General features: G+C 48.1%; 1 protein-coding gene across 1 annotated transcript in view; it reads right to left on the bottom strand.

Moving 5' to 3' along the window:
* The window catches only part of si:dkey-81h8.1 (uncharacterized protein LOC100034657 homolog), a 50,284-nt gene extending 35,469 nt beyond the window's left edge, over positions 1–14,815 (bottom strand). The window contains exons 1-4 of the mRNA XM_057328354.1: positions 14,632–14,815; positions 11,733–11,860; positions 4,631–4,747; positions 4,471–4,527 (exon numbers count right to left, since the gene is read on the bottom strand). Coding sequence (XP_057184337.1) covers positions 4,471–4,527; positions 4,631–4,747; positions 11,733–11,828 — 270 coding nt within the window. The 5' untranslated portion in view covers positions 11,829–11,860; positions 14,632–14,815. The remainder of the gene's footprint in view (positions 1–4,470; positions 4,528–4,630; positions 4,748–11,732; positions 11,861–14,631) is intronic.
* Between the last annotated feature and the right edge of the window lie 11,602 nt (positions 14,816–26,417).

Genomic DNA, 26,417 nt, shown 5'->3' with positions numbered 1-26,417 from the left:
GTGTGTGTGTGTGTGTGTGTGTCTCTATGTCTATGTGTGTTAGTACGTGTGCATATTTTGTGTGTGGAGTGTTTTGTATGTGGGTATGTCTGTCTTCTGTGTTTTCAACCTTTTCTTGTCTTTGCAGGTACAACTTTAATTGTTTTGCTTATAGTCAATATGTCTCATGTACAGCTGCTTTGTAACAATGAAAATTGTAAAAGCGCTATATAAATAAAGTTGAGTTGAGAGTTGAGTTGAGAAATAGGCCTTTTGTGCACATAGAAAAAGTCTTAGATATTTGAGTTCAGCTCATGAAAAATGGGGGCAAAAACAAAAGTGTTGCTTTATAATTTTGTTCAGTGTAAAACTAAATAATAACAACTGTATAAAATAACAAATACAAAGTTTATTTGCATTTATTTTGGATTTATTGGGCTCGCAAGTGTTAAAGCGCAAATATACTGTTAGTCTATAGCTGACTATTTTAAAAGACTGAGTGACAAATAAACACAACAAATCATCAACTGATGTCATTATGAAAGGTCATTATGATTACTATAAAAAAGGAAGCGACCAAATCGTAAGTTGGTGCGACCAACTGAGAAAGTGGGTCGCACCAGTGTGGCCAGTGAGAAAAATGAGTTTAGAGCCCTGTGGCGGCATGTTATGTCACTGTATATTCTGAAATCCCACATATAGGATCGTACTCTCTGGGGCACGGAAATATGAATTCCACATATGGGATCGTACCATTCAAGCCGTTAACAAAGAAAAAAAGGAATTTGGGGAAAAAATGAAATGGAATTTTGGAAATATAAAATAAAATGGTTTTATGAGGCTCTAAAAAGACACTGCACAATTTATTTTGTGGAGCTTTTGGATAGATCATTCAGAGCCGATCCGATCCTTACTATACGCATACTACGCAGGTTGCGTAATGCCTCTGCACCACCAGGGGGCCGCCTTGAGTACCGAATCAAAAACACTATAATGTAAACAAGACGCTATTTTTATAAATTGCGAATTCAACTTTACAGGAATCATTTGGAAATTTTCCTTTTTAAAATGTATTTAATTTCTTTACTTGGTCACGGACATCATGTAGCCTGTGCACGTAGTGGCGGTCTTTCTCTCAGGTTTGTTTTTTGAATGTTGACAGGCGTAAATCACGCTCAAATAGTAACGACAGACCCGAAGGGAGCACAAACTCCCAAGCACCAGTAAGAGGGAAAAAGCAACGCAGCCAGCGTTTAGCACGTGTTTTTACACACGACATGTGAATGGCCCTAATATTTATATGATAATACAGTTGTCAAACATTAAAAATATAGCTACTTACATCTGGCTCTTTCACTCTTCCAACCTCGGCTTCTGTGAATACAGCAAATCCCGCCTTCTTACATTTGATTGGACAGTAATCATCGCCTTCTTTCATATGTTTGGCCACCTCACTCAGATTGACATTGATCAGCTCATTCAGAGTCTATATAAATTAAACTTAATTTCGTTTCGACACAGCAAGGATAAACAAAGTAATGTTGAACATTATACAATATACAATATTGTATAATCATTTACACATTTACAGTGTAAATGATTAAATGTATTAAATGGATGCCAACTAATTGAGACAATAAAGACCTCTCACTCCTAACCTTAAATGTACTTTATTATTAAACACGTTAGTCTTTACCTTAGTATTTTCTTCATTTTGTTGAAAATAAATGCCTGTGTGATGTGAAAATGTAGTTCGGCAAGAGGCGGATTCGATCTTCATTCAAATGTATGCGTCAGAACTACTTGTTACGCTTCTTTATCTTGTTTATTCTGGGCGAGGACCCACTCACATCTGCCCATGGGTAGATCAGATCTGAGATCAGTCATCTAGTAATTTTCTACAGTATTAGATGGCCAAGAATGAAACTTGGATGCAGGCCCCCAGTCCACCAGGCCCATATGCACATACATACCCAGACGATACGCTACTGAGTGCGTGGCAGGTGATCACATGCGTGTGATGTGATGATGCTTCTTTACATATGGCCATGGATTTAATACAGAGTTACCCGTCTGTAGCACAGCCCGAAGCAAAAGAACAAGAAGGCATGTGTTTTTGTTCTATTTTCAAAGTCTTATTTAGTTTTGCCAAATTATGCAAGTACAGATTTACAAATTCAGTATTTATCCAATGGCATAAAGTTGGTTTGACATTAGACGTTCGACAGTCTGAATTTAGGGACCGTCTCAGACCTGCCAACCTTGGAATATTTTTTTGAGTACCATCAGCCGAAGAGACAGAACACAGGTTTTTAACATATAACATATTGGTTGTGAAAAAAGCATCAGTCACATTTTTGAAAATAACTTTTCTTATTGAACACATGTATTTAAATTTAGGAAACATTTGTGTATATTGTGTGTGTAAATAATCTTCAGTGAGATACCCTTGATGTATATCAATCACATTTACTTGCAGTGGCACTTGCTCTTGACTGCTTTGTTTCATAGGTCGCTGATTTGGCCTTTCTGAGCAGAGCATCAGCAAAGTTTTCCATGTGGCAGTTAGTCCCCATTCCAGCCACGCGCACGCACAAACAAACACCTCTTGGTAACTTTCTATGCTGCACACATGCACTTACATTTTTTTGCCAGCCTGCCATAATCTACTTTACTTATTTATTCACGTTTATAATTATTAATCTCAAAAGTTTGCATATGACGTTTTATTTTATTGACAATTATCGAGAGCTCGATTTTGCAGAGCGCATTCAATCCGCTCCGCTGTCACGCGGATTCGCTTTACTGAAAGAGAACGGCGCCGGCACGCCGTTTTTATGTGACCAAAACTTGATGCTCTCTCGCAGATATAAGTGCACGTTATTGAGTGTGAGAATCCACCAGCGCAATCGGCGCCTATGGTACTTGGTAAAATCACGGTAACTTTTCGTGAGCGCTCATTTATAAATCAGAAATAATGTTAGCGCATCTTGCGGGCAAGTGCACGTTATCAAATGAGCCCGCGAGATCATCGACTGCATAGGATTAAGCTAATTCAATATTTCAACTTTCCACATCCACCCGATCCGTTTACCTTACAGCTCAGAGGACGTCTTGACTCTTCGTTTAAAACAATGCGTCAGAACGTGTGTGTGGAAGGGGATCACGCGGGATTTTGTGGTTCTGCTGATTTGCTGACTCTTGTTATTGATTGATAGGCCATAGGACGTGTCAATCATCGCCGCTTTCCATTTGGGGGAAGAACTCAGTGCTATGATTGGACATATTCTTCTTTTTTCTGTTGCTTGTTTTGAGTTCTGCACGCAGCAGAGTCGTCATCAGGTTTTTGCGTAGTTTGAAGTGACAAATCGTACCAGCGTACTTTGAGGTCAAAATGCGTACCGGCTACGCAAAATGAGTACAGGTTGGCAGGTCTGCCGTCTCCAAAGTTACATAGGCTACACATTAATATACACGTTTCTAACTTCAATAGCATTTAAAGGGAATGACTATAATGCACACCTTTTATATTTTTTTATATTTATTACAATAAACTGTCAAATAATATGTAAATGTTAACTTTTAAAATTAAGGGTTTACAACAATATAACCATCTTCTGTAAATAGACTGTGTCAAAGTAATACGATATAAAACTTGATATAAAATGTCCCTCTTTTAGGCCCTGTCCACACTAACACACTAATTTTCAAAACCGCAGCTTTTTCTATGCGGTTTGGCCAATCATCCACACAGACGCAGTTTTAGGTCACTGAAACCGAACGTAATGAGGAAGTCGGGACGAGAGCCGTGAGGGGAACGGTGCGAGGATGGAGGAGCTACGGAAGCATAAAAGGAAGAGCGACAGGAGTGTAGGAGGAGAGAGGACCAGGCCTGGACATTGTGTTAAGTTTTATTTATGTTTGTGGGGCCGGCAGCCGGTCCTTTACTTTCATTTTTTGTTTGTTTATTTTATTGAAATTTTGTTTAACGTTGGCCGGTTCCCGCCTCCTTTCTTCCTTAATTTGAACTGTATTACACCAAACATTTTTGAAAACACCTGCCAGGATTAAGATATTAAAAAAATAATGTTTTAGCCAACCAGAACCAGTACTAACCTTTTTTCAGGATTCTGATTGGCCAACATGGCTTTACAGTTATAGCGGCACCCGTTGGTTTGACATTCTCATGACAGCGTTTTGGAAGTATCGTTTCCAGAAGTGTCATTCTTTAGATTCTTTAAAATAGCAACTGTTGAGACCCTAGTAGTCCAATTTATCCATTTCAAGACTACAGTATACCACAGGCACGCTTTTCTATCAGTTTTAAGCATTTCAAGCAGATTAAAAGCTTTTTAAGAGTCTTTTATGTTATGTTCATAAACATAAATTTAATCGAGTGTGTTTGAAGTCTCAAACATTTGACACATTTGGTAAGTATAGGTCACAGGTTTAATATGGCCAAGCAGGTAAGCAGGTAATTTTTATACTCACCCAAAACAGAGATGGGAATCTCCCAGCGTGGATTAAAATCGAACCAGACACTAGCAACTGGTAATAAACAAACAACACCTTCAGTAGGAAACATTTTTCAAATCATTAATACATTAAAACACTTTTAAAGAGATAATGACAGAAATCACATTCATCTTACCTGAACAACAATTACTACCACAACAATAACATCAGGAGAGAAGTGAACCTCTTCATAGAGCTGAAGAATGGTAATGCTCAAACACAGGCACAATACAGCAATGATAATCTGAATGGACTAAATTAAAAAAAAAGTGGAAGTCAGTTAAAGCAACACTTTGTAGTTTTTCGACCTTCAAATAATCTCTCTAAAATTACTTCAGTGGTGGAACAACTCTAAAACGGACGAATTCTATTGCGAATCCTAATGCTGCCTTCATGTGCTCTCGGAAATGTGATAATTACCACTTCTGATGTCATGATTCCGAGGTGGTTGTGTTCAGGTGCTTTGTTGATGGAAAGAATGGAGGACACCAGATTCATGCTTGCGTGTGTCTTGGGAAAATGTTATATGGTAATAGTTCCCTTTCTGTCGGTCTCTCGACGTTGTGTCGAACCGACAGATGGGGTTCGTCCCTGAGAACCAATCGCTTCCGACTTCTTAGAAAAGGTCAATGAAAATTGGCGAATGAAATTTGCATGCCGGACTCCGCCCCCGGATATCCGGGTATAAAAGGGAGACGGCGTGCCTCATTCATTCACCTTTTGTTCTTCGGAGCCTTCGCTCGTGATCAACAGACTTCACTACAAGACTGCCGGCTCTACGACGTGGTGCAGCGGACTGTCCCTTCCTGCAGCGACTTCCCCTGGGCGTCTCGGCGGTTCCAGAAGTGTTCGAGTTTTTTCTCTAAAAGAGCAAATTTCTCCAGCGTGGCATGTCCCGCTGTTCTCGTGGGTGCAACACACTCATCGAGGAGGGGGACGGACACGATGTCTGCTTCCAGTACGCTGGGGCAGATGTTGTGGATACGTCCTGCCCGCACTGCGGGCGGTTGACGATTCAGACGTTGCGTCACGGGTGGCTGTGTTCCCACGGGACTCAGCCACCACCTTGTCTGCTTCCCGTTCCGTGACGGCAGGACTACGGCCCTGCCGCCCGCTACGGCGAGCAGCGAGGGTGATATGAGGATTACTGTGAGCGCTAATCCGTCAGCCACTGGCTCGCGGACCGTTCGCACCTCGCCTTGCTCGTCTGACCGTTCCCCATAAGACGGTCCGCCGTCTTATTCCTCAATCACGTATCGGACACGGTACGTGATGATGAGATGTCTGTTGCAGCATCGGAGGGTGACTTACTGGCATCAGACTCCGACGATTCCTTGAAGCTCCCTCCCTCGGGGGGTCGAGATCAGGAAGAAGCGGATGTCGAAATGTCAGCCATGCTTTCCCGGGCCGCCGGCATTGGGTTGCGGTGCACCGCACTGCCTCTCCCAACGCTCGCGGCTGGATACACGGTACATCGGGCTTGAGAGCGGCTCCAAGCCGCACTCGCCCCCAGTGCCGTGTTCCCCCGGAAGTGCATGAGGAACCTAGTACGACCTGGAACGCCCCCTTCGGCGCGTACACGTCAACTAGTTCCATCACCCTTTCTTCCCTCGATGGTGGGGCAGCTAGAGGATACGTCGATGTCCCCCAGGGGCTCGACCTAGACTCCCGTCCAAAGCACGTAGGCTTTTCGGCATCTGAGGTGTCGAGAGCTTACTCTGCTGCGGGCCAAGCTGTCCCCTCTCTCCACGCTATGGCCTTCCTGCAGGCCAATGCGCGGAGAGAGCTCCACGAGGGTAAGACCGACCCAGCGCTTATGCAGGAACTCCGCGCCGTCACCGACCTCGCTCTCGGGCGAACAAGGTGATCGCGCGGGCCCTGGGTCGGGCGATGTCCACACTTGTGGTCCAGGAGAGACACCTCTGGCTGAACCTTGCACAGGTGAGTAACTCTGAGAAAGTCCGCTTTCTCGATGCACCCATCTCGCAAGGGGGGGCTGTTTGGTGATACTGTCGAGTTCGACAGTTAGGGAGCAGACAGAGGATATCACGTATGTCCTCCCCAGCCGCGACTCGACCGCCCTCTGGCCGCCGAGATCCCGTGCACCATCTGCTTCCCAGCAGCCCTGGTCCTCTTCGAGACATCGAAGAGGAGACCACCACCCCGTCAGCAGCCGCGGCGAAAGCCAATGCGGCCCTCATGGGAAGACCCCAGGGAGTTCGAGAATACCTTTCTAAAAGTTTTCTCCCTCTCTGGGCGTTTATCACAGCCGCTCTCACCCTCTACACGACGGTGTTCGGCAACTCGACGTTGCGTCACGGCGAGACCCAATGTCGAGGATAATCAGCAGCCTAAGCACTCTCAATCGACGGTGCTTTGTGCCACATCATCGTCTGGGTATTATCACAGCCGCTCTCACCCTCTACACGACGGTGTTCGGCAACTCGACGTTGCGGCAAAACCAATGTCGAGGATAATCATCAGCCTAAGCACTCTCATTCGATGGTGCGTTGTGCTACATCATCGCCAGACAGGTAAAACTGCAGAGCCGATCTCCTCCCCAGGGGTCCCCCTCATGGCGAGGGATCCGTACTGCCAGTCATCGAACCACCCCCAGGAGGTCGATGAAGCAGAACGTACCCCTAGCCTCCCTGTCGGTCCCTGGGAACCTGACAAGAGCTTCCCAAACGTCACGGTGACTACGGGATACGGTCCGTCTCGGCTATGCGATCCAACTCCCCGGACGCCCGCCCAAGTTTCGGGGCATCCTCTTAACCTCAGCAGAGGCAAGGATGCTCTGTGCTACGGGCCGAGGTCGCCATCCCTCTGGTGAGGAAGCGATCGTGCTCGTCCCTCTAGCCGAGATGTTCAACGGGTTTTACAGCCCGTACTTCATCATCCCCAAAAGAATGGGGGTCGCTAGATCTGCGTATCCTGAACAGGCACCTACTCAAGCTGCCGTTCAGGACGAAGAAGCGCATCCTGGCATCTATCAGATGTTAAGATGGATTCATGGCAATCGACTTGAAGGACGCTTACTCTCATGTCTCATTCTCCCTCGTCATCGTCCGTTCCTACGGTTCGCTTTCGAGGGTCACTAAACTATCTTGATGACTGGCTCATTTGACACACTCGTGAGATCTGTTATGTACACACAGGGACCTAGTGCTTCGGCACCTAGATCGATTGGGACCACAGGTCAACCGAAAAAGAGCAAGCTCTCCTCTGTGCAGAGCATCCTCTTTTTTGGTATGGAACTCAACTCTGTCTCCATTACAGCGTGACTGCGCTCAGTCAGTGTTGAACTGCCTGGAATATTTCAAGCAGTCAGCGGGAGGAGGCTCCTGGGCACATGGCATCATCGATGGTGGTGATACCCCTCAGGTTGATGCACATGAGACCACTCCAACACTGGCTACAGAGTCGAGTTCCCTGGAGAGCGTGGCACACCGGCAGCAGGCGGATGGTGATTACGCTTTTCTGCCGACGCACCCTAACCCCTTGGTCTTCAATGACCTTTCTACGGACGGGGGTCTCTCTCGGGCAGGCGAGACGCGTCAGGGTCGACAGACGCCTCCCTGCAGGGTTGGGGTGCCATGTGCAACGGGCACGCAGTGTCGGGGCGATGGACGGGCCCCCGCCTGCGCAGGCATATCAAATTGCCTAGAGTTGTTGGATGTGCTACCCGCACTGAAGGGGTTACAACCTCTCGTGCAGAACAAGCATGTGCTGGTCCGGTCGGACAGTACAACTGCCGTAGCGTTTTTAACCGCCAGGGTGGCGTTCACTTATGGCAGCTAACACGACTCGCCCGACACCTCCTCCTGTGGAGTCCGCAGGTGAGCAGATCCCTGCGAGCCACACATATCCCAGGTGACCTGAACCAGACAGCCGATGTGCTCTCTCGTCAGTTGATGCCTCTCTGAGAGTGTCGACTCCACCCCCGTGTAGCCAGCTCATTGGGTACAGTCCGGGCGGGCTCAGGTAGACCCCTTCGCCTCCCTGGACACCACCCATTGCCCGCTAAGGTACTCCCTGCCTCGGCACGGATGTTCTAGCGCACAGCTGGCCGTGGGACAAGCGTAAGTACGTCTTTCCCCCAGTGACCCTCATTGCACAGACCCTGTGCAAGGTCAGGGAAGAGGAGCATCAAGTGTACTAGTTGCGCCATACTGGCCCAACCGGACTTGGTTCTCGGAGCTAATGCTCTTGACAGCAGCTCCCCCCTGGCCGATTTCCCTGACGAAGGACCTGCTTTCCCAGGGGAAGGGCACGTTATGGCATCACGGGCTAGACCTCTTGAACCTCCATGTCTGGCCCCTGGACGGAACGAGGAGATCCTGAGTGGCCTAACCCCTGCGGCGGTTAAGACCACTACTCAGGCTAGGGCCCTGTCCACTAGGCGACTATACACCTATAGTGGTGCCTCTTCTCATCCTGGTGCTCTTCTCGAAGAGAAGACCCGCGGAGTTGCTTGATCAAGTGGGTGCGGTCCTCCCAGAGACTCGAGAATAATCTCTCCCCTTCCACACTGAACGTGTATGTAGCCGCTGTTGCCGCTAATCACGACCCAGTTGCTGGTAGTCTCTAGGACAGCACAACCTGATCATTTGGTTCCTAAGGGGCGCGGGAAGGCTACCACCTCACCCACGCTCCGTACCCTCTTACGACCTTGATGCGGTCCTGGAGCCCCTCGGAGATGCCGCTCTTTCTCACTTCACGATGAAGACGGCTCTCGGGAGGACGCTCAAGAGGGTAGCGGACCTACAAGCATTCTCCGTGTCCACAGATTGCCTAGAACTCGGGCCCGGTTATTCTCACGCTATCCTGAGACCCCGGCCCGGCTACGTGCCCAAAGTTCCCACCACTCCCCCGAGACACCAGGTGGTGAACTTACAGGCGCTCCCCACCGGGGAGGAAGACCCAACCCCATCCGTGTTGTGTCCAGTACGCGCATTGCGCCTCTGCTTGGACCGCACGCAGAGCCGCAGTAGCTCTGAGCAGCTCTTTGTCTGTTTTGGAGATCAGCAGGGAGGGCTGTCTCAAACAGAGATTGGCGCACTGGATCATGGACGCCGTCACTATGGCGTACCTGTCCTAAGATCGCCTACGCCCACTGGGTGAGAGCTCTCTCCACACGGAGTACAGCCTCCTCGTGGGCACTGGCTCGAGGCACCTCTCTGGCAGACATCTGCAGAGCTGCGGGTTGGGCTACACCCATCACCTTCGCGAGGTCCTACAGCCTCCGCGTAAAACCGGTATCGGCTCGAGTCTTGCAGGCATCAGGCAAGACCGGCGGCCGGTAGGGTGTACGCCTATGACAGTACCCCCCCTTTCTCCTAAGGGGGTCAGCGTACTACTAGCCTCCCTTCTTCCCCCACTGGGTGAAGAACAGGCACTCCATCCATCACTAAGCAAGCACCTCCTGCGGGCGGGCTGGGCAGAGCAGCCCTGCCCCTTAGGCCGGGTACCAACTGAGTTATCCACAACATAGCTCTAACCGGACCTAGTGCTACCGGACGTTGTAACCCCCCAGCAGGGCGGTTCCGTCTGATGTATCCTCATGATTGGTTCCCACCTTGGTAACCCATGACCTTCCCTAGGTGGACCTCCACCTCGCGGTTAACTCCTTCAGTCCGCACATTCTTCCCATGAGTTCTCCCCCATCGGTGAGACCATGTTGGTATCTCCACTAGACTCCTCCCTGCGGTAGGAAGTGGTCTCTGTAGCGCATCCCCCACTTGAGGAAGTAGCGCTTACCCAGTGGCCTTACGGTTCCGGGCGGCTTCTCGCTGTTAGAGAAACAAGGCCGCCGCCTGTGAGGCCGAAGGTAGGGGCCTTCCCACCTTTCAAGAAAGCTCTGGGACCCCCTACCTACCCACTGGTAGGTTACAATTTCGCGGTAGCGCTCACGGCTGACACGCCCAGGCCAGTCACCGTCGCTTCGCTAGAGATTGTGACAGGGCACAGTGTTATGGCGTTTTCCATAGGAACCCCATCTGTCGGTTCGACACAACGTCGAGAGACCGACAGAAAGGGAACGTCTCGGTTACGGTTGTAACCTCGGTTCCCTGATGGAGGGAACGAGACGTTGTGTCCTCCTTGCCACAACACGTGCTGTCCACTGCAGCAGTCGTGAGAGGTCTCAGGCTCCTCAGAAGTAAGGTGAATGAATGAGGCACGCCGTCTCCCTTTTATATCCGGATATCCGGGGGCAGAGTCCGGCATGCAAATTTCATTCGCCAATTTTCATTGGCCTTTTCTAAGAAGTCGGAAGCGATTGGTTCTCAGGGACGAACCCCATCTGTAGGTTCGACACAACGTCTCGTTCCCTCCATCAGGGAACCGAGGTTACAACCGTAACCGAGACGTTTTCAACCGTACATCCTAATGTATAGTTTTGCTTACATGCTATTTTCGCAGTGTATAAAACATACAGTATGCTTCAAATGGTTATTCATATATGTGAATATTATGTACTAATTTAACGACGAGACAACGAAATTAAGCTGTTGCGGAAAAACTATTAAATCAAATCTGTCACAGCAGAAATCCTTCTCCCATCCGCCATGTTGATTGTGTAAGGCCCGCCCATATCGGGAATCAAAATTATTTCCCAACTTCCCAGAGGGAAAACTTCCCAGAGGCGACATCAGGCACCGTTCATGTGCAATTTTTACATTAGAAACTCAAATTTTCGATAATTCCGAGAGCACGTGTATGCAGCATAAGTTCTGTGTTCAGATCGGCACACACACTCACGCCCATACCCTGCCTGCGGAAGAGTGCCACATGGCTTCCAAATGATGTATCTGCATTTGCCGGATTCATCAGCTAAGTAAGTGTATTACGCTGCCCACGGGGAAGTTTATAAAGCGACATTATTTACTACACAGGTAACAGACAATCGCCCTTGTCAACCACATGGGGGGGCATGAGCAAAAGTTCTAAATTGTTTCTTTAATTGATGTGCTGTCAAAAGGGCCATTACAGAGATTTTGTAAACAAAATACTTTTATCTGATGTTAAAGAAGGGTAGAAATTTCAGTTTTTGTGTCATGTCCAACTTTTCAATGGATATTGAAGTTTGTCATACTGTCAACTTATTTCAAAGCCATACTTTTTGATTTTAGTTTGTGATTGATTTTCAGCCTTTCATATGTGGGCCTACATATAAAAGGTAATTTTTTCATATCTTACTTGTTTGGATTTGTTGTAGTGATAAAACAGACACTTACCCCCAGCGCTTTTGGTTCCACATTCTGAAATGTTTTCACCTGCTTTGGTGTCAGGTTTCCAACTGGCCGCGCAGGGCCCTGACTCTCTATGCCCATGCTGATGTCAGTCAGTTTGAGGAAGCTATATGCTAATATCAGAATTCAGAGATATGGTTTCAGATATGCTGTCAGAATTGCTGACTGTGTGGAATGGCACTAAACTAGACTGAAAATGGAAGAAAATAGATGAAACTCAATGGGGAAACAACCGATGAAAGAACAATGAGCTAAAGGGGAAAACATGACAGTGCCATAAACCCTATTGGCTATACCAGTATTAGAGGCTGTGTCCACCGAGGCGTTTACGCCTGCGGCCGGCGTGTTTTTTCAATTGTTTCCTATGGAAACGCCGCGCTTTTAAAAAAAGCCATCAGCTGACGTTTTTTTTCGCACTCTGCGCTGGTGCTATGCGTTTTTTTCACGTTCAGCGCCGGTGTTCGACCGAGCGCCCTGAGTTGAAAAATGCTCAACTTTGGGCAGAACTTTCAGCCGCGTAAATGCGCCTCGGTGGACACAGCCAGATAGCCATGTGTAACCGGTCCTACTCGCCCCGCTCTGCGCGGTCCTCGAACCGGCGTCGGTCCGGATGGGAGACGGGCGCTCTAACAAGGAGGCTAAAGACCGCAGTCTCTAGCGTCTGTCGCTAGAGCTTCTCTGTTGGTCGGGGAGTGAGGTTTACACACTGCACAGCTCTTCACTAGCTGGCCTCCGTTACACTCACCCACCCTCCTAAACCTCACTCCCATCCGGGTCACGGCACCAATGTAACCGGTCCTACTCGCCCCGCTCTGCACGGGCCTCGAACCGGCGTTGCTGCGGATGGGAGACGGGCGCTCTAACGAGGAGGCTAAAGACCGCAGTCTCTAGCGTTTGTCGCTAGAGCTTCTCTGTTGGTCGGGGAGTGAGGTTTACACTAGGGCTGTGCGATTAATCAAAATTGAATCGCAATCGCGATGTGAGACATTGCGATTTGCTAATCGCAAGAAGCTGCGATGTGGACGCTATGTAAAAAAATGAAACGCGTCTGTTCCAAGCCCGCTTTGAGTGGCATTCTTGCTAACCAACTGAGTGAGCGCACCTCCATTATGCCCAAATAGCACTGCCCTTGCGAACTGCGTAAACGGTAGTCATAAAAACAGAGAGAGAGAGAGAGAGAGAGAGAGAGAGAGAGGGATTACTCGCGCGTCTCTGCCCTGCGTTGCACGTTTCCCACGTCTCGCGGAGGAACTGTTTAAACTTGACGCGCGGACACACAGGCTGTCATACTCGCGCGTCTCTGCCCCGTGCGGCGTGTCATCCGTGTCTCGCCGTTTAAATTTGACGCACATACAGCCTGTTATACTCGCGCGTCTACGTTATACTTGAGTCCGGCTCCACAATGTCTCCACAAGCGCATCTGGCAATATGGATGAGGCTTGACGCACGGGCGCACCCTGTGTCAACTCATGCCTGGCTCTGCATTTCAAACAAATGTAAATTCTATCTAACTGCTTTACTAATTTCACTTGGATTTCAGCAAATTTTCAACTTATTTTAAAAATCCCAAACAGGCCCAGGCCTACATAAAAATTAATAAATCAAACTGTGTAACCCATTTTAATAATTCACTGATACAATAGAACATTTTATGGATTTAAGGGGGATAATAGGCGTTGTATTTGTTTTAATGAAAACTCTAATAGTGTACACTGGTATTTGGATTCTATTGGTGTGGTGTAATCTGGCAGTTGGCAACCTATAGAACAACAGTAATTCCTATATCAATAATACCCCAAACTGCAAACTGAATTTTGTAATGGTTTTAATGGAAACAAATTTAGAATTTCTCTAATGGTTTTGTTTGTTTTTTTCAGCAGGGCAACCCATACTGTGCGGCACACTATTGACAATATAGAGTTGAAGCTTGATTTAGAAACATTAAACCGCAAATCAAATCGCAATCGCAATGTCTGTCAAAAAAAATCGCAATTAGATATTTTCCCGAAATCGCACAGCCCTAGTTTACACACTGCACAGCTCTTCACTAGCTGGCCTCCGTTACACATGTACAATGTAAGTCACTTGAGTAAGAATCACTTTCTTAATTGGACGGCTTATACCAATCATATTCTGCAAATTAGTTCCTAGAAAAAACAGGATATAACTAAATGTACAACAGGACGATTTTAAATTCTCACTTGAAAAATGACAATGCCAGTAGGTTACACAAACTTACAATACATGAAAAAAAAAAACAGAACACTTAACAGAATGTGATGGGAGCAGACTGTATAGATCACTTTCCTTTTACAGAGTTTCACACAACAATACTAAAACGGTCACTAATTTCTACTGCATCATTATTAAATGGCATGCACTTTATAGAGTTATAATGACTATCATTATAGCCACAACGCCCTGTGGCTTTTTATATCTGTATATGCTGGGTTGCCAGGCATGTGCATTTTTTAAAACAATTTGATTTGTGCATGTCTAAGGTCCACATCACATGTAAAGTCTTATAGGCTAATATATAGGCTAGAGCATTTACAATTTAAGATGATCAATTATTGCAGTGACCTTGGCCTAAAATAGACATGGACCTTGAGGTAAAGATACAGAAAATAGAAAAATGTGCAGCATTATGCACTCTCACATCCGCAGTGGATTACACCATGCAATTTTGTTTCATAACGGCGATATAACGTTAATAAATAGAATGGTCGTCCAAATACATTCTATTGTCACCCTAATGGTGTATTATGAAACGGGTTTCCAAATTCTAAGTTAACGTAACCATGAGCTGTGTTATAGGTGGGGCCCGCACGTGCATGTCTTGTCCCAAACAGAGATTCATGCAAACACATGTGATGCCGCTTACCTCTTCTCCGCTGAAGCGAAACACGTTCCTGTATCTTTTTCTATTTAAAGATGAAAGAGCGTCATTCACTTATTACATCACCGATGCGGTTAAAGGGGAAAAAGACGTTAACTGAATGCCTGTGCGTCACATGCGTCCTATGCAGAGTACCGCAGTGATGTGATGTGCTCTGCAGCGGGATGCAGGGGCGTGTCCAGGATTTTAAGGGGGACGAGCGCAATGAGGGATGGAAATACCTTAACATATAAATCCTCATTTTCGAAGTTGCATTGTCAGGATTAGGAGTTCAAATCATTCTTATGATCAGCAAAATGGGGAAATCTTTTCATTTAACTTTTGCCTGTTTTTGCCTACATTAAAAATGCAGAGGGTTTATGTGATGATTATAATGACTTCTTTCTATGAACAATATTAAATGAATAAATAGTATTCACTTAAATTATTTAAGGAAAATGGACATTCTCCCCATAGAGGACTTGCACGTGTGGCTTTAAAGCAGTTTTAAAAGGTCGCAAAAAAACTCCAGTAAACTCAACTCTCAACTCAACTTTATTTATATAGCGCTTTTTACCATTTTCATTGTTACAAAGCAGCTGTACATGAGACATATTGACTATAAGCAAAACAATTAAAGTTGTACCTGCAAAAACAAGAAAATTGTGAAAACACAGAAGACAGACATACCCACATACAAAACACTCCACACACACAATATGCACACGTACTAACACAAATAGACATAGACACACACACACGGACGCGCAGACACACGGACACGCACGCACGCACACACACACGTACACAGACAACTACGCACACACACAGGCACGCACGCACGGACGCACACACGCGCGCGCGCACGCACGCACAGTGAGAGCACATTTAAGATAAAGGAGAGAGAAGCACAGGTCAAATATAACAGAGTATAAATTCCTATATGTAATATTAATTAAGTAAAACTTTAAAATTCTAAAGCAGCCCCCCCGGCCAGGCAAACAGTGCAAAAAACAGTATGATGCCTTTAAAAACAATGTTAGATTGGCTGTGTGTGCGTGAATGAAACCCGCAAATGGCAGTTTAAACTGTCACAAATATGTTCTCACTTTACCAACAGTGACTTTACACATGTAATATTATTATCTTGGCTAGACTTGGATAGTCTCCCTGATAGCACACATACATCTGGCTTACGTCTATTTGACATCTGCATTTACATCTGAAAGACATCTACAATACATTGTTTGCTCATCTGCAATACGTCTCGGAGATGTCTGCTGTCAGACATCATATAGACATCTAGAAGATGTCTGTAAGATGTTTATGATTTAGAATGGATGTACAACAGCTCTTTCTAAGATGTTTAGCAGATGTTTTTACGCAGCAGATCTCCAGATCTTTAGCAGATGTATTACAGACGTTCAGACGTCTCCGAGACGTATTGCAGATGAGCAAACTACGTATTGCAGATGTCTTGCAGATGTAAATGCAGACGTCAAATAGACGTAAGCCAGATGGATTGTGCTATCTGGGCTATCATACACTTGTTGAATGCACCACCACTGGCAAATCAATGGAACCTCCTCCTAAAACACACACATGCACGAACACACACACAGTAGTTTGATGGCATATGTTTCTTGTGTGAAAATCCAGCTTACCTCTGTGAATGTTAATGGACACGATGTGCAGGTGCATACTGTGAAACACAAATAACACTGTAAGAGTTTGCTTTTATTATCTAAGACAAATTAAACATTCTTACCATCAGCATGCAGATAATTAACTAAGGCCTAGTCCTGGCGTAAACTAAGCCTTGTCTGTGAAACCGGGCCACAATAGTATACAGTAAATGTTGTCGTGCAGCTTCTTCTACAATCTTGAGGCAAGCATTTACGATCTGAAATTAAAGGCAGATCGGTTACATCCTTGTGAAAGCTGCCATGTTTAAAATTATGCATTGTCTCAGCTTCAGCTGCTGTCTTAGGGTACGATCACACAAAACGCGCTTTTCATGTTCGAAAACGCGAGGCGCGCTGCTCTTTTGGTGACTCTTTGAAAAGAGCAGCGCACAGCGTTTTTTGTATGTTGCTAGGTAACCCGAAACAGCCACAACAAGTTTCTCCTCCATGTCTCCAGGCGTTCCGAGCATCTGTAAACTTCCGTTGCCACAAGGGAAGCCCCGCCTCTCCACTCATTCTATTGGACAATGGAAAAAAGCGCACATGATGTCAAGCGCTTTCCTGCTCAGAGTTGAGTTTTTTTCAACTTACATATTATAAAGAACTTTACAGCAGAGACACTTTAGGACTAAGGCTTTTAGCAGATATGTACTCACATATATCTATGGAGATACTTTCCAGCAGAGAGAGACGTTGGAGAGAAAGATCGTCTAAAATTCACCTCCGAGGAGGTTGCTTCGATTCGGATCAGTATGTGAGTAACATACTAACATACCAAGATAGGTTGTTGTTGTAATATTAGCTGTGTGACGGAGCAATTTTGAGCATCATTGTTTATCTGGAACCGCTTTAATATTGTACTCGTCCATATAGTTGAGAGAGAGAGAGCGAGAGCGCGTTGGAGCTGAAACTGGAGAGCGAGCGAGAGCGCGTTTTAATCTTTTACTCAATGATGAATAAACTTTCAGTTAATCCGCGGGTCACATGCATTCCGCACCGGAGAGCATGATCCGTACGGATCACGGATCTTCCCGCGATCCATTTCACCACGATACCGCAGTGGAGAGGAAGAGAAAACGCGCATTGTAGAGTTGTTTGTCTGTTTAGGGCTGCTGTACAAAACATGGAGGCGAATTCAATGTATGTAGGGCCGCTCTGTATGTAGATATAAATAGCTTATTCTAAGGTATTACAAACTTAATGGTTCATTAAGTAAGGTCTTTATACACCTCTGAAGAAATAGTTTTGTATATTATATTGTATTTCTGTCAATAGATCCTCCTAAAAATGCCGTAGTGTTCCTTTAAGAGATAATATTTAAGTTGTACATCAAATGCAAAAGAGTCCATATTGTTATCACATATACTCATCACCAAATATCTAAGCGAGCACATCCACAGGACAAGTGTCGTCATGCGCTTTTGCACATGCGCAGTACAACTCGAGCAACGCCTGAACAGATCGAGTCAACTGTCGTAAGAACTGGATTAACCGGAAGTGGCGTCAGTTTCACGCATTTCGCGCAAATCGTGTTTCCGGGTCGGATCGGGTAGCGACAGGCGCTCTGGCTCCTGGTAAACATTTGACTATGGTGGCTGGTGCCTCTATGTTAACGTTCCGAACAATAGAATAACCTATAACTAGGGCACTTTCAGCAGGTTTCTCAGTCGGTGCGTCACTGAGCGGGGCAAACCTGTTCGAGACTGTAATCGGAACGGTTGAGTGGTTTTGTCCAGCGACTGCACCGTCTCACAGTCACGAAGTTTCCCAGCTGCGGGGGATTTTCAACTGGAACCGAGCTGTGTGCGCTAATGTTGCTCGCATCCAAAGTGTTTTCTATGGTCATTACACTCTTACTATCCTCAGATAAAGATTGGATGCGAGACTAATTCTAAGATCTTCTCTGTCAGCCTAACTATTTCCCTGCATTTATCGCATATAAAACCCTCGCAGCTGACAGAGAAGGCTAAGCTAAACATATGACATCAGGTGCAAGTAACAATAATAGGAATAGAAGCCATAACTCACCGGGTTTGAAGTGCAATTCCAACTTACCAAGGTTGCTCGATGAATTGTAGTATACTCGCTTAAAAAGAGAAACAGTTAGCACACAAGACAAACCAGAGGCAAAATGATATTCCACAGTGTAAACAGAAAGCAAGCTAACACGCTATTGCTATGCTAACGGCGTTAAATTAACTATCAATTTTGGTTTAGAATCTTCAAGTAAATAACAAGAACAGTGTTATTGAGATATCAGGATAAGTTAGCAACGACAATAAGCGAAGTGTAAGTGCAGGGATACAAACAAACCGCCGGCAGTGATGCAGACAGTAACCAGAAGCAACACCTTGCGAATACAAACATTCGTTATAGACATTATAATCCTTCTCTTAGATCTGTTTCACAGCATAATTCAAGCCAAACTTGTGCTAATTTATGTTGTTGTTTCTAAAAGACAACTGAAGAAACTTGATATTACTTGTCACGACTCAGTGATGGAAGAACCCAAATGCAGGCAGGCGTGAAGGGGTTAACAAAACAAGACTTTAATAATATAACAAAAAATACCTGCGATGGGGAAAACAAAACCAAGACTGCATACAACAAAACAAAAGACTTCTCACGAGAAAGTAAAACAGGAATCAAAGCAAAAGCAAGGGAGTCCTATACGTAAAATAATAATCCAAACGACAAGCAAGACAGGCAGGAACAAGACGAGAAACTCACAGTGTTGCACTCACAGGGGAACGTCGAACAAACACATCAAACACAATCGAACAGGACAATGAAACAAGAGGGCATTAAATAGGGCAAGACAAATGAGGGATAATGACACAGGGCAGGTGGGAAACATTAGACACGGCAGGGAAGCAATACAGGAAACGAGAGGTGCGGGGCCAATGACAAGACACGAGAAAGCACATGAGATGTAAAAACTTAAACAAACCATGGCTTTCTCACATAGAACTTAAGGGCTCCGTCCCGATCCTGCCACACGACTAGAAATACAGAAACAAGAAGGTAGGACCATGACAGAGCCCCCCCTTAATGAACACCCCCAGGTGTTCACCAAGGGGTCAACTAACAAGACATGACAGACTGGGTAGACATGATAGTGACAAAAACAGACAAAACATGGAAATCAAAATCAGGGGCAGACAAACAAGAATAACATTAGGGTTGGGGTGGCATACTTAAAATAACAAACATGGGAGGGGGGCGGGGAAAAACAAGGGTTCACAGGGGGCACAGTCTTAGTCCCGGGATGCACTTGAGGGCGCGGAGTTCTGGGGGACTTAGGGGGGGAAGTCCTGGGGGGACGAGGTTGGGCGCCGACTGGAACGCCGGCTGGAAGGCCGGCTGGGCCGAGCTAGACACCGGCTGGACAGGGCTTGACGCCGGCTGGAAGGCCGGCTGGACAGGGCTTGATGCCGGCTGGAAGGCCAGCTGGACAGGGCTTGACGCCAGTTTGAAGGCCGGCTGCTGCACCGGCTGGAAGGCCATGAACTCATGGAGAAAGTGCGGACTGAAGGAGTTAACCGCGAGGTGGAGGTCCACCTAGGGAAGGTCATGGGTTACCAAGGTGGGAACCAGCATGAGGATACATCAGATGGAACCGCCTAGTTGGGGGGTTGCAACGTCTGGTAGCACTAGATCCGGTTAGAGCCATGTCAAATAACTCAGGTGGTACCCGGCCTAAGGGGCAGGGCTGCTCTGCCCTGCCCGCCCACAGGGGGTGCTTGCTTAGTGATGGATGGAGTGCCTGTTCTTCGCCCAGTGGGGAAAGAATGGAGGCTGAATAGTACTCTGACCCACTCGAGAGAGGGGGAAGGTACCATCATAGGCGTACACCCTACCGGTTGCCGGTCCTACATGTTGCCATGCAGGACGCGGGCTGACACCGGTTCTACGCGGAGGTTGTAGAACCTCGCGAAGGTGTTGGGTGTAGCCCAACCCGCAGCTTTGCAAATGTCTGAGAGAGAGGCGCCGCGTGCCAGTGCCCACAAGGAGGCTATAGCCCGGGTGGAGTGAGCTCTCACTGCAAGTGGGCACGGGAGATTTTGGGATTGGTAGGCTGTAGTGACAGCATCCACAATCCAGTGCGCCAACCTCTGCTTGGAGACAGCTCTCCCCTTCTGCTGACCTCCGAAACAGACAAAGAGCTGATCCGAGCTCCTGAAGCTCTGTGTGCGGTCTAAGTAAAGGCGCAGTGCGCGTACTGGACACAACACGGACAGGGTTGGATCGTCCTCCCTGGTGGGGAGCGCCTGTAAGTTCACCACCTGGTCCCGAAAGGGAGTAGTGGGAACTTTGGGCACGTAGCCGGGCCGAGGTCTCAGGATAACATGAGAATCCCTGGGTCCAAATTGTAGGCAGTCAGGGGACACGGAGAATGCCTGTAGTTCCCCTACCCTCTTGATGGAGGCGAGCGCCATCAGGAGAACCGTCTTCATCGTGAGATGAGGAAGAGCGGCATCACCTAGGGGCTCAAAGGGGGGTCTGGTGAGGCCCGTCAGGGCCACATCCAGGTCCCAAGAGGGTATGGAGCACGGACGAGGCGGATTCCTTAGGAACCTAATGACCAGGTCGTGCTGTCCTAGAGACTTTCCAGCAACTGAGTTGTGATGAGCGGCGATGGCGGCTACATACACTTTCAGTGTGGATCGGGAGAGGTTAGTCTCGAGTCTCTCTTGTAGGAAGGACAGCACGGACCCGATCGCACAACTCCGTGGGTCTTCTCCTTGAGAAGCGCACCAGGACGAGAAGAGGCGCCACTTGTAGGCATACAGTCGCCTAGTGGCTGGTGCCCTAGCCTGAGAAATGGTCTCTACCACCGCCGGGGGTAGACCGCTCAGGATCTCCTCGTCCCGTCCAGGGGCCAGACATGGAGGTTCTAGAGGTCTGGCCTGGGATGCCATAACGTGCCCTTCCCCTGGGAAAGCAGGTCCTTCATCAGGGGAATCGGCCAGGGGGGAGCTGTCGTCAAGAGCATTAGCTCCGAGAACCAAGTCCGGTTGGGCCAGTGTGGCGTAAGGAGTAACACTTGATGCTCCTCTTCCCTGACCTTGCACAGGGTCTGTGCAATGAGGCTCACTGGGGGGAAGGCGTACTTCCGCTTGTCCCACGGCTAGCTGTGCGGTCCCTCTGTCAGGGAGTACCAAAGCGGGCAATGGGTGGTTTCGAGGGATGCGAACAGGTCCACCTGAGCCTGCCCAAACTGCACCCAGCGGTGGTGGAGTCGCCACTCTCCGTGAGGCGTCAACTGACGAGAGAGTGCGTCGGCTGTCTGGTTCAGGTCGCCTGGGATATACGTGGCATGCAGGGAGCGGGCCTGCTGACTCCACAGGAGGAGGCATCGGGCGAGTCGTGTTAACTGCAGTGAGTGAACACCACCCTGGCGGTTGATATACGTTACTGCGGTAATGCTGTCCAACCGGACCAGCACGTGCTTGCCCTGCACGAGAGGCTGCAGCCGCTTCAGTGCGAGTAGCACGGTCCACAACTCTAGGCAATTGATATGCCAGGCGGGGGCCCATCCATAGCCCTGACACTGCGTGCCCGTTGTACACTGCACCCCAGCCCTGCAGGGAGGCGTCCGTCGTTACCATGACTTGCCTCATAACCTGCCCCAGAGAACCCCTGTTCGAAGGAAGGTCATGGAAGACCAAGGGGTTAGGGTGCGCCGGCAGAGAGGCGTTACCACCATCCGCCTGCTGCAAGTGTGCCACGCTTTCCAGGAAACTGTTGGAGCGGTCTCATGTGCATCAACCCGAGGGGTATCACCGCCGCCGAGGATGCCATGTGTCCCAGGAGCCTCTGAAATTGTTTTAGGGGAACCGCTGTCTGCTTGAAATGTTCCATGCAGTTCAACACTGACTGGACGCTTTCTGAAGTCAGACGCGCTGTCATGGTGACAGAGTTGAGTTCCATACCAAGATAGAGGATGCTCTGCACAGGGGAGATCTTGCTCTTCTCTCGGTTGACCTGTAGTCCCAGTCGATCTAGGTGCCAGAGCACCAGGTCCCTGTGTGTACACAACAGATCTCGCGAGTGTGCCAAGATAAGCCAGTCGTCGAGATAGTTCAGTACCCGCACACCTCTCTCCCTGAGGGGAGAGAGGGTGGCTTCCACCATCTTCGTAAAGACTCGTGGGGACAGGGACAGACCGAAAGGGAGGACACTGTACTGGTATGCCTGACCCTCGAAAGCGAACCGTAGGAACAAGCGATGACGAGGGAGAATCGAGACATGAAAGTAAGCGTCCTTCAGGTCGATTGCCATTAACCAATCCTGACATCTGACAGATGCCAGGATGCGCTTCTGCGTGAGCATCCTGAACGGCAGCTTGTGCAGGTGCCTGTTCAGGGTAGGCAGATCTAGGATGGGGTGCAGGGCGCACCCCCCCGCCCTTTTTGGGGACGATGAAGTACGGGCTGTAAAACCCGTTGGACATCTCTAAGGGTACAAACTAAGGGTACAATCTGCTTCATCGCCCCTCCGGGGGGTGGTTCAATGGCTGGCAGTGTGGGACCCCCGGGGAGAAGACTGGCTCTGCTGGTTTGCCTGCCTGGCGATGCAGCTCCACGCACCATCGATTTGAGAGTGCTGAGGGCTGCAATGTACCTTCGATGTTGCGCCTCGCCAAGACGCAACGTCGAGTTGCCAAACACCGTCTGACAGAGGTTGAGAGCGGCTGTGAGAAACACCCAGGGAGATTGGAAACTCTTTTTGCGAGAAAATTGGCGCTAGGCCCCCGAAGGGGCCTAGCTGGTGTTGGGACGGGGTAGGAACCGTCCCAGATCGACGGACCAGCAATGGCATGGCTGGGGTCGGGCCCAATGGTGTCAACCTCCCTGGGGTCTTCCCGTCAGGGTCGCTTCTTCCTAGAAGGTTGCTGACGGGGTGGTGGTCTCCGCTTCGACGTCCTCTTCCGGGGTGCCGCCTGGGTCGGGAGCGCCGGGGCCGGAGCTGGTGTCGAAGAGGGCCGGGGCTGCTGGGGAGCAGCGGCCGCACGGGATCTCAAAGGCCTGTGGGTGGCCGAGTCACGGCGGGGAAGGATGTGACTGATCGCCTCCGTCTGCTTCTTCACTGCCGAGAACTGCTGAGCGAAGTCTTCGACAGTGTCACCAAACAGCCCACCCTGCGCAACGGGCGCGTCGAGAAAGCGGATTTTCTCAGCGTCGCTCATATGCACAAGGTTAAGCCAGAGATGCCTCTCCTAGACCACCAGAGTGGACATCGCCTGACCCGCGAGGTCGGTGGCGGTGCGGAGTTCCTGCGTTAACCCTGGGTCGGTCTTACCCTCGTGGATCTCTTTCAACGCCTTGGCCTGGTGGACCTGCAGGATGGCCATGGCGTGGAGAGAGGAGGCAGCTTGGCTCGGAGTAGCGTAGGCCTTCGACACCAATGATGCCGAAGTCCTACACGCTTTGGATGGGAATTTCGGTTGACCTCTCCAGGTCGACGCCGCCTGCGGGCACAGGTGCACCGCGACTGCACGTTCCACCTGGGGCACGTCGACGTAACCCCTAGCTGCCCCACCATCGAGGGAAGAAAGAGCGCCGGAACTGGTTTGACATGTACGAACCGAAAAAGGGGCGTTCCATGTCTTCGTCAGTTTCTCATACACCTCCGGGAAGAAAGGAACCGGGGTTGGGCGTGGCTTGGAGTTGCGCTCAGAGCCCAAGAACCATGTATCCAGCCGCGAGCGCTGAGGGAGACGCACCGGAGTGCACTCTAACCCAATACTCACGGCGGCCCGGGAAAGCATGGCCGACATCTCGAAATCCGCCTCTTCCTGAGCTCGACCCCCCTTGGGAGGGAGCTGCAAGGAATCGTCGGGATCAGATGCCAGCGAATCGCTCTCCGATGCTGCGATAGACATCTCATCTTCCTCACGCATCGTGTCCGAATACGTGAATGAGGATGCAAACAGTGTGGTACCGTCTGCTAGGGAACGGTGAGGCGAGCGAGATGGGGTGCGAGTGGTCCGCGAGGGCTTGGCTGACAGATTTGCGCTCACAGTGGCCCCCATATCACCCTGGCCGCTCGCCTTGGTGGACGGTATGGCCTTAACCATTCTCGTCACGGCCCGGGAAGCATGCGAGGTGGTGGCTGGTTCTCGGGGGAAGACAGCCACCCGTGACCGCAACGTCTCAATGACCATCTGCCCGTAGTGCGGACAAGATGAGTCAATGAAGGCTGCCTCAGCGTGCTGAGACCCAAACACCTGAGGCAGACATCATGTCCGTCCCCGTCCTCAATGAGGACACCGCACCCACGAGAACAGCGGGACATGCCACGCTGGAGAATCTAGCTCTTTTAGAATGCAATGCTCTTTTAGGTGAGGCACCGTCTGCTGCTCGAACACCTCTGGAACCGCCTAAACGCCCAGGGGAAGTCGCCGCAGGAAGGGACAGTCCGCTGCACCACGTCATAGAACCGGCTGTCTGTAGTTGCTAAGTAGTAGCAAGAGTTGAACTTCATAAGCGAAGGCTCCGAAGAACAAAAGGTGAATGAATGAAGCACGCCGTCTCCCTTTTATACCCGGATATCCGGGGGCAGAGTCCGGCATGCAAATTTCATTCACCAATTTGCATTGGCCTTTTCTAAGTAGTCGGAAGCGATTGGTTCTCAAGGACGAACCCCATCTGTCGGCTCGACACAACGTCGAGAGACCGACAGAAAAGGAACTGAGATTAGCTTGAGTTCAAGGACTGCACCAGGAGCTGCTGAACTGAATGAGAAAATGAGAGAGCTCATTTGAGAGAGTTGGTTGAGTTCAAATGAGATTAATCCGCAATAACAGCACACATTGAATGAGTAAATTACTTTGTTATCGTTTTATTATTTATACTGTAGCTCTGAAAAAAAACATTGGGGTGAATTTATAGCTGCTGCTGTTGACAGAATAACAAAAGCAAAAAAGAAAAACAGTGACCAGACATTGCTGTACAAATTGATTAGACCAGTTATGAGCATGGCAAATCAGAGATGCAGGAAGACTATTAGATTGACTTACAACAGCCAGATGTCAATTAACACAAAAAAAGTTTTTTTTGTCTCCCACTTGCTCTTTCAGTGTGTGTGAGAGAAATGCAGAGCTGCTGCTGACCAAATGGATGCCCTAAGCGAAGTTGTTTTGTGGTTCCCTTATTAAGTCAAGTCAAGTCAACCTTATTTAAATAGCGCTTTTTACAATTTTCATTGTTACAAAGAGGCTGTACATAAAGCATATTGACTATAAGCAAAATATTTAAAGCACACATTTAAGATAAGGGAGAAAGAAACACAGTTCAAATATTAAACAGACCTATTAAAATTCCTATATGTAATATTAACTAAATAAAACTTTAAAATAAACAAAGCAGCCCCCTCAGGCAAACAGAGCAAAACAGTATGTAAACGGTGGTGAGGAACCCAAAACTCCAATGGAGAGCTTGCACAAGGCTAAATAAAATAAATAAACTTACTATTAAGGTAAATTATAGTTTAAGATTATCATTAATAATCTAATAGCATTTGAAATTTTGTGGTGAGGACGTGTCAGGTGACCGCGTCCTTCTTTATCCAGCTCTATCATCTCAGCTCTTGTCAGGTCGCCGCTTCCCATTCTCCGCTCTACCATCAGGTCAGGCCATGAACTGCATCCTGCTCGCTGTGGTAACCTTGGAACAATGAGACAAGACTGGCTGAGAGTAGAGTACTGTTCTGCACTCTTTGATGCAACAAGTACATCAGTTGTGTTTTTGGTTCCGGTTGATCTAACTAATGCAGCCTAAACCCTCAGAAGATTTATATTATGGAAGTCTAGTGTATGCAAGATTAAAAAGATGCGTCTTTAGTCTAGATTTAAACTGACAGAGTGTGTCTGCCTCCCGGACAGTGCAGGGAAGACTATTCCAAAGTTTAGGCGCTAGATAGGAAAAGGATCTACCACCTGCACTTGATTTTGAAATTCTAGGTATTACCAACTGACAGGACGCCTGAGAGCGTAATGCACGTGAAGGACTGTAATACAAAGGAGTTCACTTCAAGTACTGAGGAGCTAAACCATGTAGAGGCTTTATAGGTAATAAGCAAGATTTTAAAGTTAACGCGATG

This window comes from Triplophysa rosa, unplaced genomic scaffold (assembly GCF_024868665.1).
Source record: "Triplophysa rosa unplaced genomic scaffold, Trosa_1v2 scaffold446, whole genome shotgun sequence".
In the NCBI taxonomy this organism is placed as follows: domain Eukaryota; kingdom Metazoa; phylum Chordata; class Actinopteri; order Cypriniformes; family Nemacheilidae; genus Triplophysa; species Triplophysa rosa.
Note: the sequence above shows the minus strand (reverse complement) of the source record. Positions and strands in the feature narration are given on the sequence as shown.